The 15,482-nt window shown below is 38.3% G+C and overlaps 7 protein-coding genes across 7 annotated transcripts; 3 read left to right on the top strand and 4 right to left on the bottom strand.

Moving 5' to 3' along the window:
• Window positions 1–656: 656 nt before the first annotated feature.
• On the bottom strand, window positions 657–1,991 carry SOMG_03276 (sphingolipid biosynthesis protein; the record flags this gene model as incomplete). The annotated part of the gene is made up of 1 exon (XM_056182067.1): window positions 657–1,991. One exon carries the CDS (start codon window positions 1,989–1,991, stop codon window positions 657–659), a length of 1,335 nt encoding a protein of 444 aa, XP_056037590.1.
• A 1,696-nt stretch (window positions 1,992–3,687) lies between these two features.
• Window positions 3,688–4,905, top strand: SOMG_03275 (SPAPB1A10.08-like, conserved protein; the record flags this gene model as incomplete). The annotated part of the gene is made up of 2 exons (XM_056182066.1): window positions 3,688–4,267; window positions 4,316–4,905. The coding sequence occupies 2 exons, from the start codon at window positions 3,688–3,690 to the stop codon at window positions 4,903–4,905; spliced, it is 1,170 nt and encodes a 389-aa protein (XP_056037591.1).
• Window positions 4,906–5,767: 862 nt separating this feature from the next.
• ase1 (antiparallel microtubule cross-linking factor Ase1) lies at window positions 5,768–7,961 on the top strand (the record flags this gene model as incomplete). Its single annotated transcript, XM_056182065.1, has 2 exons — window positions 5,768–6,176; window positions 6,217–7,961. The coding sequence occupies 2 exons, from the start codon at window positions 5,768–5,770 to the stop codon at window positions 7,959–7,961; spliced, it is 2,154 nt and encodes a 717-aa protein (XP_056037592.1).
• A 273-nt stretch (window positions 7,962–8,234) lies between these two features.
• On the bottom strand, window positions 8,235–9,250 carry ypt71 (GTPase Ypt71; the record flags this gene model as incomplete). Its single annotated transcript, XM_056182064.1, has 3 exons — window positions 8,235–8,678; window positions 8,728–8,826; window positions 9,170–9,250. The coding sequence occupies 3 exons, from the start codon at window positions 9,248–9,250 to the stop codon at window positions 8,235–8,237; spliced, it is 624 nt and encodes a 207-aa protein (XP_056037585.1).
• Window positions 9,251–9,435: 185 nt separating this feature from the next.
• Window positions 9,436–10,905, bottom strand: mse1 (mitochondrial glutamyl-tRNA ligase Mse1; the record flags this gene model as incomplete). Its single annotated transcript, XM_056182063.1, has 1 exon — window positions 9,436–10,905. The coding sequence occupies one exon, from the start codon at window positions 10,903–10,905 to the stop codon at window positions 9,436–9,438; it is 1,470 nt and encodes a 489-aa protein (XP_056037586.1).
• Window positions 10,906–11,385: 480 nt separating this feature from the next.
• On the bottom strand, window positions 11,386–12,771 carry alo1 (D-arabinono-1,4-lactone oxidase; the record flags this gene model as incomplete). Its single annotated transcript, XM_056182062.1, has 1 exon — window positions 11,386–12,771. The coding sequence occupies one exon, from the start codon at window positions 12,769–12,771 to the stop codon at window positions 11,386–11,388; it is 1,386 nt and encodes a 461-aa protein (XP_056037587.1).
• A 1,012-nt stretch (window positions 12,772–13,783) lies between these two features.
• SOMG_03270 (uncharacterized protein) lies at window positions 13,784–15,196 on the top strand (the record flags this gene model as incomplete). The annotated part of the gene is made up of 2 exons (XM_056182061.1): window positions 13,784–13,927; window positions 14,024–15,196. The coding sequence occupies 2 exons, from the start codon at window positions 13,784–13,786 to the stop codon at window positions 15,194–15,196; spliced, it is 1,317 nt and encodes a 438-aa protein (XP_056037588.1).
• Window positions 15,197–15,482: the final 286 nt, after the last annotated feature.

Genomic DNA, 15,482 nt, shown 5'->3' with positions numbered 1-15,482 from the left:
GGTTGTTTTTTACCTATGGAGTACACAAAGAAAATCCCTTTTCCAGGTCAGCGCTATAAGCATTGGACGGTTGCACGCAGGAGTATCCTCTTACATTGTCTTTCTTCGATATTCTAATAAGTTTTATTTATCAATGGTGACAGAGTCGAGCAGTTGTTTCTTTTGTACCAAAATTCGCAAATCACGACGAAACCCGAAAATCGTTTAATGACAACCGATTATAAGTCGGTCCTTTATTTACCCTTTACAAAACAAGTCCAAATCCTGTCCAAATGGGAAGAAATGAACAAAAAAGAAGTTTGTTCCTAAAACAAATTTCGCATCGCTTACGCAGAGCCGAGTCACAACGCAAGTAACACTTCGCGATTTCTGGGTTATTTACAGAAATGTAAACAATTCATATTTGTAACTTTATGCAGCTTACTTTACTGACTTTTGTAGATCATGTAAATTAGATGAAGCCCTCAAGCACACGGTTTCTTGATTCATAAAAAAATAACAAACAAGATGAAATCCAAAAACGCTTCGAAATCTTTCTTTCCTATCTCCTCATTTGTACATCGTTTACCTCTACAAAAACAGGTGAATCGTCTGAAATCTTCAATATTAAGGGCGTAAATTATCATAAATTAATCGTCTTGAAATAAAAAGGATCATCAGTTGATAAAACGATACGGAAAGAAAATAGGAGCCAAACAAGTCCAGGCGTACAGTAAATGACAAATCCATGAAGTTATAATTTTAACCCAGACGGCGGCATAGGAGAATCCGATACGTACAAAAACATCATTCTTTTTGTCCTCATATACACTCATTGTGTTCCAATTGGTGAGAAGGGAACCAGTGTAACAAGCTGCCAGGATGAAAATAACATGGAACCATATATAGTTATAGTCATTCTTCGAGTTTGACACGCCGTTGTCGTCATCGAAATCGGTTTCTAAGGTTCTCTCACGCGACAAGTTATTAGAATCGCCGTAAAAAAAATCGTAATCTTCATCTTTGTCCGATCCGGAAACTGCCCTCAAAGCACTATATACGATGGTCAAAAAGGTAAAAGCAGCCCCAATTATTTTGCTAAACTCTTGAGTTCCGGTAGCGGATTCACTCCATGGATTACATTTTCCCTCGTCTGGTCTATTTGCTAATGCGGAAAGAATAAGGTAGCTGGTATAGCATGTAACCATGGAGGCCTGTGCAAGACCAGATCGAGGATTATATTCTTGAACAGTAGGATGCACCGAAAGACAGCTAACAGCAATACATAATAAAAGGTTAATGGTATTAATAGCTTGATTGAAGGAGCATGAAGAAGCGCAGAAATAAACATAAGCAAGAATTGTGAGCAGCAAAGCAATTAGATACATGCCTACAGTAGAACCAACCAAGGAGAATTTTGAGGTGGTAGAATCCGTGACCAATACTCGTTCAACGCATTTTTCAGCCCATGTGTGTGCAAAATCGACGAGAAGCAGTAAGCCATATACGATAAAAAAAGCAGACCCAATTACGGATAAAACGTTACCCCAGAAGGTCATGAATGAAGTTGGGATGAAAAACGAAGCTACGATAAGGAGAATCCACAAAACAATTTTAAAAGGCCACAAACTGTGTTGGATTTTGGCGGAAACTGCAGACCGAGAATTGGAAAGACTTAAAATTAAGGCAAACAGGCAATGAAACATGACAAGAGCAAAAGATAAACGATGAACTGCAATTACACTGTAGCATTTTCCATCGTCTTGACAACCAAATTGCAAATACCCAGCGGATAGTTTTGAAAGTTTGTTATTAAACCAGGAACTCAGCATGCACCAAGACAGCAGTGAATTCAGCAAATACAAAACTGCATAGCTAATAATGGCACCAACAGTGCTTTGAATATAATTTGTTAGACTTAGCAGCGAAGCGAAGACAAAACTACTGCCAATACCAACGACGCTTGTTAGGGAGCTTCCTATAACAGAAGGAATGGAAAGCGCGAGACCCATGAGGAATTGAAATAGTTTTTATGAAAATAGAATATAAAAGAAAACACAATCAGAATCAAATTGGAGTAGGGTTATGTTATGCTTTTGAACGTTTCTCTCTTGACGCTTCAGTTTATTTTACTAAGCGTGTCGAAAATTTCACAAAATCGTTAGTATAATTGTTCTAGTAACAATTGATTAGTAAGTTAGGCTCAATGGAATGTCAATTTCACACAAACATACAATATCCACTATGGATACAGTTCAGTCCATATTGCAATGGAGGGATCGAAGTAAAACATCGTACTAAAGAGGATCATGAGTCGCATTTTATGAATTTGGTAATATAGACAACAGTTTTTAAGACATGAAATAGCCAGAAGATTCTTCTCATCATGTGTATTGTAACTATATTTCTCTTCACTTATTGTATAGGCTGTTAAGGAAGTACCCTAGTGCAGACGATAGAGACAAGAACGACGATGATTTGCATTTGACTCCTTTACAAGTGCGCGAATGTCGTGAGTTTATCCAGTTCATTTGGCATGTTCCAAAACCCTTTTTCGAATGCTTCCTATGTTCATAGCTTTTCACCAAAAGTTCTCATAGTAGAAGAACACAAGATGATAGAAAGAGAACTAAACGGATGTTTCATTGGGATGATCGATAGAAAGAAATATCAAAATTCAATCTTTCTTATTTTGGTACTCTTGAAGAAAGAAATCAACTCATATTCGCTATAGAACATCAGTTATCCTGCAAATTGAATATTATAGTATCGTAAATTGTATGATATCGGTAAATTCGTAGAAGACGATTTGAGCATCCTTTCTTATAGTCAAGAAGCCTTGTTTGACTATAGCCAGTCGAAGAGAAAAAAAAAAAAAAAAAAAAAAAAAAAATTAAAAGTAAATCCTTACACACTTTTTACTTCATCCTCTTCAATCGTTTGCTATAAGGAAGCGCTTCTTTTCCTAATCAGTCGTGTTGGTATTTTCAATCCTCTTTACAACCCTCTCGTGAACCATGCATTATCGTACCAAGAATAGTAAACAAAAACACTCGATTCTTATTTTCGTTTAGGTCTTGCCGAGCCGCGGCGCCGTGTTTGAGCGTCTTCTCCAAAGGCCGGTAACTTTGTGTTCGTTCGGCTCTTTCGGTTTCTAAAACTGAAAACGGCCGACAATTTTTTTTTTGAGGTGTTTCTATTTTAACTCTCCCAACTGAACTTTGCTTCTCTACATTTTCGTGTGCCAAAAGGAGGAAAACCGGTTCCATTACAAAACAAGAAAAATCCTGTTACTAAGAATTTCTATTCTTTCTTCATTGATGCGCTGGAAGCAAGCATAAGATTAGTTGTTGAGGAGCAAAATTCAGACAACGTTTTATATTCTTTTTATTCAATCTCTTTTTTACTGTCATTCTTTTGTTGCTTACGCTTTCCTTGCTATTTGGGTATTACTTACGATCTTTCCTTGACTCATCATAGCTTTGTGTTCGGATTGTCGTACTTTTTTCTTTTTTTGTCTTTTTGTTCGTTTTATTTTATTCTGTCTTATTTTCTGGTTTGTTTGATTTGGTTTATAAAGTTGTTTTCGTTTCCTTGACTTTTTTTTTTCGTTTGAAAGCAACGCCTGTTTTTCTAGTTCGCCTTTCTTTTCATCTTTTATCTTTATTTTATGCATCAAAAACTTTCTATATTTGGGCCTTGGCGATAATGAATATCAGAGTCTTCAACCGGGTGCTTGATAGCACTACATCCAATTCGGACGACATGGGACATCATGTCGAATTACCCAGTTGTATTCCTTTTTCACAATCAGTCTTGCATAAGGAAGACTCTTCCACTGCTACTGCTTGGAGGAGCTCTGATTGTCATCATCATCCTCCCTCTAGGGGAGACCTGACCCGTCAACTTTTACGGGACACTAAGATTCCAGTTCCTTCCAAGTTTAATAGTCATCCTAAGATTCTTCTAAGCAAGAATTTGAATAAAAGTCTCCTCCACGCTGACTTAAGTTCGATGTTATCGCTGTCTTCCCAACCATTACACAATGATGATGATTTTACATCCCTTTTCCCTATTCAATCTTTAACAAGCAATTCAGCTTCTACTTCAACAAACAACTGTCGAAAGCCCCTTTGTTTCGACAATTCTTGCTCTACTGACTCTCGTGCTCGTGGTTTAACGAATCGTAAATCGGATCCCGAAGTCCATCGAAAATCTCGTCAGTCATCGAAGTATTGTGCGGATTCAATCCATTTTAAAGCTAAGAAAGACTTTTCAAACTGTTCAGGTATTTACTATATACAACCCCGGTGACTTTTACTAATTTCATTGATAGTGTTCGAAGCCGCTGACAGCGATCATCCACTTGCTGCTGCTTCAGAGTTGAATCATCAAGTTCGTCGTGCCTCTTCTTGTCCTTCTTCTTTTCCCGTTAATTCCTCTAAACCCTTCGAAAATACTGCTTGTACATTTCACGGAAGAAAATCCTTACGTAAAAGGTCTTTGATTTCCAGCTTGTCAAGTGTCAGCTTGGCTATCAAAAATAGGCTCTATTACCTTTCTTCTAGTATTTTTGACGTTATGTATCCAAAACACTCGGCTGAGGAACAGCTCATAAAACCGGCCGTTGCGAGTCCCAGTAGTAGGATGAAGCTGAATAAAGACTACCGGTTCATGGAGAACTGTACCTTACAAAAATTTTCTTTATCAGATACACCTTTACTTCCATGGCATGAAGTTCTTGCACGTAAAGAGGTCCGTCGTCCACGTTTGAATTCGGACTTCTTCCGGGTCTATGTACTGGAAAGACAAATGCGTAAAGCTGGTAAGCTGTCTGCGCATTCCGCTGGTCGAGCCCAGCTTATATCTCATCCCAAGCCCAATATGATGAACATGTTTTCAAGCCCTCTACAAATTCAGCTATGAGAATCCTTACTTTTCTCTATTTTATCTCGTTCATGCTGGGTCCTACACAACATCTCAGCAGTACTATGTTAATAATCTGGTTTTTGGTTAGTTTGATTTATTTTTATTCCATCCTTTTTTGTTTTAATGATTTAAATGTCGTTTTGCCATTTCCTTTTTTGAGCTCTCACTTTGAGATGATTTACGTTTCATTTCTAGACGGTTTCTTCCGTTCACTTGTGTTTCTTGTTTGAAATTTCCTCTGTGATTTATCTATTTACGACTTATATTCCTTGGTTCCGATACGTATCATGTAAACTCAATTTCCTCATACTTGAATTCTTTATATTCATTAGGCCTCTCTTACTTATTTACCAATAAATGCTGGTCTGAATTGATTTCATTGTGTCTGGTACTACACAAATCACCAAGTAGAAGAGTCAGTCAAGTACCATTCCACAAGCTATAATAATTTTTCAACTAAAATTACGGCATATATCTATCTATTCTTACTTCAAGCTAGTCACTTCAAATCTCTCATACAGTCTCTTGTCACTGTTAATATATGAGAGCGATGTTACGTTTGGCGCTAGGAGCAAATTATTATATATTTACTTTGTTTACTCGATAAATTCAAAAAATAAATTTTATTTTATCTTTTCATCTAATTGTCTCTTCTTTAAAAGTTTTACTTTTACCATTTTAAGGCCTCCGTACCTGAAGGCTGTCCTCTACGACTGTAGCGCAACGTTCATCTTTTCTGATGCTAAGGATTTCTCTTTAGTCTTGGTATGATAAAATTATTTTAAGTGTACTTTTCGTCTTCTTGGAAAAGAAAATTGCATACCAATTTTTGGAATTGTACAGAATTGAGTGCGATAATATGGATATGGAAAACTGCGAAGATAATATTGTAGAGGAGCCATACTTAAACGAGCATGATAAAAATTATACCTGGAAAAGCTTTCGTGAACAAGTAGAAAGCCATTTTCAAAGGATTGAAAGATTGCACCAAGTTCTTGGAACTGATGGAGACAATTCATCCCTATTTGAATTGTTCACGACAGCTATGAATGCCCAGCTTCATGAAATGGAACAATGTCAAAAAAACCTCGAAAACGACTGTCGTCAGAAAATTGATACGATTCGATTTTTAGCGTCTTCCCTCAAGTTGGATGACCCCGATGCGAATCTTTGCATAAATACCCCTTTAATTCAATGCCTAGATGAACTAACTCACATTGAAAGTCAGTATTTGACTCAATACGACAAAAAAATGACTACTATCAAAGGTTCGACTTAAATTCAATCGGCTTGTAACTAACAGTATAGTTCTATATCAACAGCTAGACCAAACGTGTAAACAATTGGGAACGACATTCGCTATTCCTGATTTCGAAAATTCGTTTTTGTCTGATGTTTCAGATGCACTTTTGGATTCTTTGAGACTGCGTAATGAAGAAGCACAGATGGAATTAGGTTCTCGGCTTGAACTCGTAAACAATTTGGAGTCTGAAATTATACAGTTATGGATGGAAACTGGAATAGAAACAGCAGACGAACCTTCGTTCCAAGAATTAAAAAACACACATATGAATCGACCTCCCCAGTTTTGCGTTCCTCAGATACTAATTACCAAATTATACGAGCAAAAGGATATGTTAATTAACATCAAAGAAAAATATGTTATGCAGATAAACTCTTATCGTAATGAAGTCCATGATCTTTGGCAAAAGCTCAATATAAATGCCGCTGAGTTTGCTCACCTAGAACAATCATCCGGAGTATACCGAGAAGACTTGATCAAATGGGAGACAGAGTTACAGAAATTACGGGAAGTGAAAAAACAGCACATTCCTTTGTTTATAGAGGACGCTCGAGGAAAAATAAAGAAAGCATGGGATGTTTTGTTTTATACTGATGAGCAACGTCATTCGTTTTCCGCTGCTTTCGAAAACATTTTAACTGAAGAATCGCTTTCAGCTCACGAACAATATCTGGAATCCTTGGAAAATGAAGCAAGAGAAAACAAACATTTCCTGAACCTAATAGCTAAGTATTCTTCTTTGTTGGAAGGAAAGCGTGAATTGGATGCAAGTGCCAACGATTCTTCTCGTCTCATGCAAAGAGGGCGTAGAGAACCGGGTTTGCTTTTACGCGAGGAAAAAATTCGAAAGCGCTTGTCGAGGGATCTGCCTAAAGTGCAAGCATTACTTATTCCGGAACTTTCATCTTGGGAAGAGAAAAGCCAGAGGCCCTTTATGTTTGAAGGTGAGCATCTTGTACAAAAGCTTAAGGACCCATCTCAAGCTAAATCGATTACCCGAGCGAATGGTACTTATAATTCCAAAGCTCCTACAACTCCTAGTCAAACTACAAACAAGTCACCTCAAAAGGGAAGGATTGCTAATTTGTCTACTCCTACTTCCAGAAGCAACCATCGCCCAATTGGCAGCCCTAAGACACCGCTGTCTAGGCAGAAAGCCAATGAATTCAATACGGCTCGATCGGTGAGTGCAGACGAACCACAAACTACTGCATTCAGTAATCGAAGGTTACCTGCTACGGGGCGATTGGATTTGAACAATAAGTTCTCTGGAGCTCGGTCTCAGAGTGCTAGGCATGAGAACAGTAAAACAACGCCATCACCGGATTTTGAAAACACCCCTCTTTTTGGAAGAAGTAATACAAAAAATACGCCAACACCTCAAAATCCTACACATGATCGCCGTCCCCCATTCTCATTGCAGGCTCGCTCTCAAGTGACTCCTCGAGCCTCACCGAGAGTGGTTTCAAAACCTTCATCCAACAGCCCGTCAAAGCCGACAAATAACAACGATCACATGGTTAAAGATGTTTCAGAAAAGTTTAGGAAGGCACGGCTTGAAGAAAATGATATTGATGAGACCTTAGAAGAAGATGCAGAAAACCTTCCTTTTTCTCCAATGAAAATCTCTCCTATAAAACCGGTGCAAGCATCGCCACAAACTACGGATAAGTTAGGACCCCTCATGCCAATGGAAAATTTCACCAACTGCGCACCTATGGAAGATGAATGGGGCGAAGAAGGGTATTAGAGATTTTTATTATATTGGCATTTGTATTATATGCATTCTTTTTGACGAAATTCATTAAATATAAATTATTTAACATTGATAAAGTATAGAGCAAGTAAGTACCGAGATGTTAGTACACAACTATAGACAACGAACGAAAGAGTGTATTTGGTGCACGAACATAAATGACGGCTTATTCTTTAACGGTACAAATACAATTAAATTCCAACCTGAACGGAGAGCAACGAAAAGAAATGAGGAGAAAGAGCGCAAAGACCAGTGTAGGCAACGCAATTAACAGTTACAATTAGAATTATTAGGAGGTTTAGAAAGAATAAGAGGTTCTGAAAAATCATTAACAAAGTCATCTTGAATAGTCTCGTTTTCTAGAGCATGTCGGCTGACTTGTTCAAAAAGTGCAGCAACGTTGCTATTTTCCTTTGCACTAGTTTCAAAATGAGGTAGCGGACTTTCTCGTCTAGCCTTGCAATAAGCTAAAGCTCGATTTAAGGGCACAGCTCGTTTAGAAGGATCCTTGTCTATTTGGTTACCCACAATTATTATTGGAAAGGTGGATTCGTCTTGAGATGTCTGTAAAAGGAACTCTTGTTTCCAATTCTCCACTGATTCAAAACTTTTTGCATTGTTCACATTATACACTATCACACAACAATCTGCTCCACGATAAAAAGCCATTCCTAAGCTCTGAAACCGCTCCTGACCTGCGGTATCCCATAACTGAATCTGTTAGTGCCAATCAAGGAGAGTGTGTAAGGGTCGCACATACTTGAAGGGTGACGGTTTTTCCATCTATAATCACGTCTTTTGTCAAAAAATCAGCGCCAATTGTAGCCTTGTATTCACGGCTAAATTTTTGGTTTACAAACTAGTTTTCTTGGTTAGCTATTTGTAAGCTGAAAGGACTTGAACTCGAGGGGAAATCATTGCGTATGCGGAAAGTTCTTGGGAAAGAAAAAAATCACTAATTTTTAATCTTCTGGTATACTCCATCCCACACGAGTGAAACCAATTCAATAGGCATCATGCAAGATGTTCATAGCGCAACCCCGATACCTTGATCAAGTATTTCCACATTTACTCGTGTTTCTAAATACTTGAGCGTATATTTATAAGAAATATTTTCAAGAGAATGCTTCTACTCCAAGTGATAGCAATCGCTTCCTTGAATTTCGATTCCTCTAGTCTAAATCCCTAATGAGTCGACGTACCTGATTCATGAGACATGTCTTACCAACACCGCTGTCCCCAAGTATAACAACTTTGACAAATAACCGTTTTTGAGACGACATGGATGGATATAAGTCAAAGAGAAATCAACTTCAAGTACACCTGATGGAAAGATAATCTTCCCCATGAAGATATCCTCGGAGTGCGTTATCTACATTTAGGCCACTACCTTGCAGAAGGATAGTAAATAAAAACATAAAATTTGGTAATAGGCGTGTAATTCAGGCTTATTTGGACAAGAAATTATTCAATAAATAGTTTTCTTATAAGCCTCTATCCTATGAAGGGTAGTATCTCGACCGAGTATATGAATTGTATCTGCTAAATTAGCACCTGGAATAGATCCGCACAGGATTTGGCGAATCAATGACTGCAGCTTTCCCAATGGGAGCCCAAAGGCGCTGGAAGTGTCTTTAAGAACTGTCTGAAGAGTTAAAGACTGCCAGGAACATGCTTGTAAATCATGAAGAAGACGGGATAATAGCATGGGCACATTTGTTGTTGAAGTTAATTTATGATGTATCGTATTTTGTAAGGGATCTTCAAAGAAATAAGCACAAAGGTCTATAAATTCTGGAAGAGTTCGTATACGATTGTGTAACAAAAGCAGACATCGGCGAACGTAAGCTGAGTCGGAAATTCGAGACAAAGAATTGGGGTATTTTTTTTTTAAGCCTTTCTGCATTTCTTCTACAATCTGATCAAGTTGCACTGGATCAGTCATCCTTTCTCGAAGATAGTGTTTGTTTAGGAATTGTAATTTCTCCAATGCTACTATACAAGAACCTTTCGTCAATCTATCAATAGAAAATACCTCCAAAAGTTGTGGTAGGGGGATAATGTCGCTTTTCTGTCTAGAAGACCATCCCATGAGTGCGAGAAAGTTAAGAATTGCCATGGGCTCAAAACCTCTTTCAAGTAAGCTGGTTACATGAGCATCGTTTTGACGTTTGCTTAACTTGGACCCGTCTGGATTTGTCAGTAAGGGAATATGAGAATATGTTGGAGGCTGCCACTGAAACGCCTTGTAAAGTTGTATGTGTTTTGGTGTCGACGGAATCCATTCTTCTCCCCGTATTACATGAGTAACTCCCATTAAATGATCGTCGACTACATTAGCAAAGTGATAAGTTGGATAGCCATCTGACTTCAAAATCACAAAATCATCGCTAAGTACTTTCGGCGTATTATTCTTAATCGTAATTTTTCCATACACTGTATCAACAAAGCTCGTCGCTCCTTCCTGTGAGCAAAATCGGACGACGTAGGGCGTTTTGTCTGTTTTAGGAGACAGCGTTGAGCATTCGTCGTAGTATTTATACGCTTTCCCAGAAGCTAATAACTTGGAGATGTATTCTGAGTAAATGTGCAATCGCTTTGACTGTTCGTAAGGACCGAAGGGGCCTCCCGTAATCGGGCCTTCATCCCATTGAAGTCCGAAAGTTTGTAACAGATCGTAAATGGATTGCTCTGAGTTATTGACTTTTCTTTTTTGATCGGTGTCTTCTAAACGCACAATAAATTCCCCATTACATTTTTTAGCCCACAAATAATTAAATAAAGCCGTTCTTAAAGATCCGAGGTGTAGAAACCCAGTTGGTGACGGGGCAAATCTTGTTCTTACAGTCGTACTAATCGACCGTATATATTTTTGATTCTTAAAAAGATTTTGAATATTTGTAATTGCATAGCGCGACTTAGTATAAGAAGAAAGCATTCGAAACTCCTACTTTATATCACCGGTGATGAGTTGCAACCCAATCTTATTCGAGGTATATGAATTTATAAAGCAACAATATACAGCAATGAAATGATTCCACCGTTTCTAGAGCTTTCACTTGTTTTATTATAGAGGATAAGTAATAATGCGATATATTCGAGTCAAGCTCTGCACCGTAGAGCCAGGACCTATAAGATCGGTGAGATTATGTTGCATCGAAAACTTTTGAATTTACATGAGAGACTTGAAGCTTGTTAGAGAATGAATCAAATGCAAATAAGTTATATCATATCAGTTTTCTAACTTGTTTTCAACATACTCGGGTACAAGCTACTCTACAAATAAATAAATTCATCTATACCAACAAACGAGGTTGTTCGCTAAAAAGGAATCAAATTTTAAATAAATGGTGTAGTTTAAATAAGAAGTAGACCGTTCAAGGTACACTCCTTGGGTGGTTTATGCGCAATCATTGCATTAAGAGAAATGACGGCGCATGTAATTGTTCCAAAATACGCGGTTGGGATCCATTAGATTTCTAAGATTCAGCCACTTTGAAAGATTAGGATGCAATTCTAAAAGTTGCTTCTTATTCAAATTAAATTCCTTGGCCCAATGAGGTTTGCCGTTGTAATCGCACATAATTTCTTCAAAGGAATTAAAATAGGATTCGTACTTAACATTGCGATGATAAGGACGGTACATAATGCATTCTATAAAGCAGGTAGGAACCTTAGAAGCAGTAGAAAGCCAGCATTCATCTTCAGGAGTAGGAGCAGCTACTCGAACCTCCAAAGGCTGATGGGTGTAAATTTTCTGTTCAAGGGCAGGTCCAATTGTGTAGTTGATAACTCTTTCCAAAGCGTCTGAAGCTGTGTCCAAAGGAACAGAATATTCAGCGACGTGTTGAGAAAAGAAGCAAAACATCTGCATAATATCAAATCCAGGTCCAACGGCAGTAGAAAGATGATCAGTCCTCCATCCATAGAAAAAGTGATAAGCAAGACGCTGCAAAGTAGGCATGAAGCGTGGAAATAGGTTACCTATGTAAAGCAAATTTTCGTACATAAAGGAGGTGAATTTTAATTGGAATTTAGATGGCTTGGAAGTATGAGGAACGCTGCCAGGGATAACTTTGTTTGCATTCCAGACCACTGCACGGTTTGCGTATGGAAACACATGAACCCGTACAAACTCTGCAGCCTGCCATAACTCATTTGCTTTCCACTTTTCAAATAATGTTGAAATTGGTATACTGGATTCGGTAGCAACCAAATCAAAAGCAGGCACCACACGTACAGTTAAGTCAACGACAACACCTAAGGCACCAAGACTGACTTGAGCAGCTGAAAAAACGTCCTTTTGACGGGTACGGGAACATGTAACAATTGAACCGTCTGCTAACATCAAACGAAGAGATTCGATATAGCCAGGAAGAACTTGATGCTGAAGACTAGAACCATGAGTGCAAGTAGACATAATACCGGCGACAGAAGTAGAAGAAATGCTACCGACAATAGGCAATGAGTAGCCTAATTTTTCAAGGACTTTTTGTAGCTGATCGTAGCGAGTACCGGCTTGCACCGTGACAGTCTGACTCTCAGGATCAAACGAAACCATTTTGTTCATTTTATCCAAAGAAACTAGATATCCCGTACTGCAAACGATATCAGACGGTGAATGACCTGCGCCGACAACACGTACATGTTTACGTTTTGTGTTGGCTTCGACTATAATATCTCGTAACTGATCTTCGTTTTTAGGAACATAAAATCCAGTAGAGACATTCGTGAACGTTCTTGCCCAATTGTAAAAACGAACACGTCCGTCAGAAGAAAGCTTATTCACAATTGGTAGAGGCATTTGCAAAATTTAGTTGTAAACTGATTACTGAATAAAGACTTAGTTTTGACTCCAAAAAAATACAAAAAAAAACTGTGTCTAAGTAAAAGGGATAAAAGGGAAGGATTTTAAAATTTCCTGCAAATATTGATTAAAACGAACCGGTAAAAGTGTGTCTTAGAAATTATGCATTCAAAGAGGTAGACGTAGGATATTTTTTAAAGAATACAAAAGAAAAAAAGAAATCTGAAAGCGATAAAACCAAAATCCAAAAAAGGAGAGTCTCGTTTTGGTTTAAGCTTTTTTATTAAAATTATAAAAGTAGATTCGCCCAGTAAGCAATGCAAAAGCGAGTAAGTCTGAAGGAACTTAATATAAATTAAAATTATTAATGCGACGAAAAGTAATTATAAACTGAAATTTTTCGTTTTCTTCAGTTCAGCATTCGTACTGGGTGGTGGCAGAATGTCGTTGCTAAAGACTGAATTTGCTTATTCATTAACTCTGGCATTCTGCTATTCGAAAAGAGGTAACAATGTGTCTGGTCACAAAGCATGTAAACAAAGCTAATAGAAAGTAAAAGTGAAAAAAATAAAAAAATAAAAAATCATGTGAAAATGGAAACTACATAGATCATTTCGAACTTGAAAGTTCAATGGTTAGCAGAGAATGAATGCACGTACCATCGAGTGGAAGACTGCAATGCGAAATTGTTTGGCGTACAAAGCAGTATGGAAATAACTACTTATAATAATGAAGCATATGAAAAGGATAAAAAAAATAAAAACAAAACAGAAACGTACTGTAATAAGAACAATGCTGGCGTATATCCGATTGTCAAAGTTCCTCGCATTAATGCTGACGCTACTGCTACTACTACTACTACTACTACTGCTACCATCAAAGACATCGGGGAATTTGCACCTCAAAAGACGAATTTTATCTAAAAAAATAACTGACGATCATACACGTTCCTTTTTCAGCTTTATAGCTCTATAAATTTGAGAAGAATAAACCTGAATGATATTTTGAGATGGACTCTTCAAAGATGGATCAAATACGACAAGGCCTTTTGTCATTAAAATGGGGACAATCGCCAGGAATGACACAGCAGAGCACACCATTAGAAAAGCAAGATAGTTTAAAAAACGACCAAAAAGCTTCGGATCTTGTACATGTATGTTGATGACGAGGGAAGAACAGTCTTGCCTTGTTTTCTTGTGTCCGCTTCTTTGTAATCTACGGAAACGAAAATACTAACGCGGATGATTAGATGACAAAAGGAAGAGCACATCCACGCTCCCGAAGGCCTCCGAAACAAGTTTCACAAACGTCGGAAACAAAGTCTGCTGCAAGTGTCTCAAATGACAAGGATCACTCGATGAAGCAAGAAAGCCAAGTTACTATGAAAGAAGATAAAGCCAAACTACAGGATACCATGGTCAAGTCGACCCAGCAACCCAAGAGTGCATCAAGCCCCGCAATGGAGCCTATAATTTCTATGGAAAATAAACCAGATTTTGTTCAAGAGAGGAAAAACGTGGATCAAGCTTCCTTGGACGAGAAGGAGGAACCATCAGGGAAGGAGGAACAAAAAGACTCTGAAGAAGCAGAAGAAAAAAAGACGCTTGAAAATATAAAAGGAAGTGTTTTGAAAAACAAAAGCCGGTTTGAACAGATCGATACTTCAGCATCGAAAGAATCCCACCCTTCGGCTTCAAAAGAACCAGCTGTACGAGGCAAGGTATTAAATGAGAAATCTCATTTTGTGAGCGCAGCCAAATTGGACGAGACGACGAAACCAAATCGTTCTTCGGAAGAAAAAGTTAATGCTTTATCGGTCCCCAAACAACGGGCGCCCATAGAGACACCTTCCTCGACAAAAGTGTCCCCTCTTGCTTCCCACTTTTCGTCTAAAAGCCTCCTCGACAAAGACAAAGACAAAGACAAAAATATCGGAAGAAATCCCAAGATTTTAGAATTGAAAAAGAGGATTGCGAGTCTGCAACAAGACACTACGTCTTCGCATGAATCTCTTAGCAAACTCCGGTCTGCTTCGTCCGTCTCTTTACCTTCAACCAAAACACCAAACAACGATAGCACAGTACGACAGGTTACCCCACAATCTCATTCAGATGCTGTAAAGGTAATTCCGAATCATAACGAGGATTTGATTAGGCACAGTTTATCCATGAAAACTGGAGAATTAAGCTCTTTTGCACCGGCTAATCCGACCAATGAAGAACGTGCTCACCGAACGTCGCTGAAACCAGCTGAAGCAAAAGAAACAGGTAAAGACGAGGCGACTACGCCATTGAGAAGTCGTGTACCAGAATTGAACCAGTTCACTGGGCCTAATCTGGCCTGTAGTGAGGCACTACTATCCAGATGGAAACGAGAGAAACAGCAATCTCAAGCAAATGATACTTCTGCCACAAATCGGTGATGGAGCATGGCAAAAATAGACGATATCAACCGGGAAAAAAGCATAGCACTTTATTTTTCCGATCGAATTTTATGAGCTTTGGATCCGTTCTACGACTTCATACAGGACAACTTTTATATGACTTTAAATGGTATAAGCAGTATTGCTGTACTCATTGCCCTATCAAGGAACCCATCATGATGGTCGTTTCGATAACATCATGGGGAAACTGATCGACGTATTTTTACCGAAAAATGGCATATGCCGAAGGTACCATGACTTGTGACTTTGTGAGGCTGATATCGGC

Source organism: Schizosaccharomyces osmophilus, chromosome 2 (assembly GCF_027921745.1).
Source record: "Schizosaccharomyces osmophilus chromosome 2, complete sequence".
In the NCBI taxonomy this organism is placed as follows: Eukaryota; Fungi; Ascomycota; class Schizosaccharomycetes; order Schizosaccharomycetales; family Schizosaccharomycetaceae; genus Schizosaccharomyces; species Schizosaccharomyces osmophilus.
Note: the sequence above shows the minus strand (reverse complement) of the source record. Positions and strands in the feature narration are given on the sequence as shown.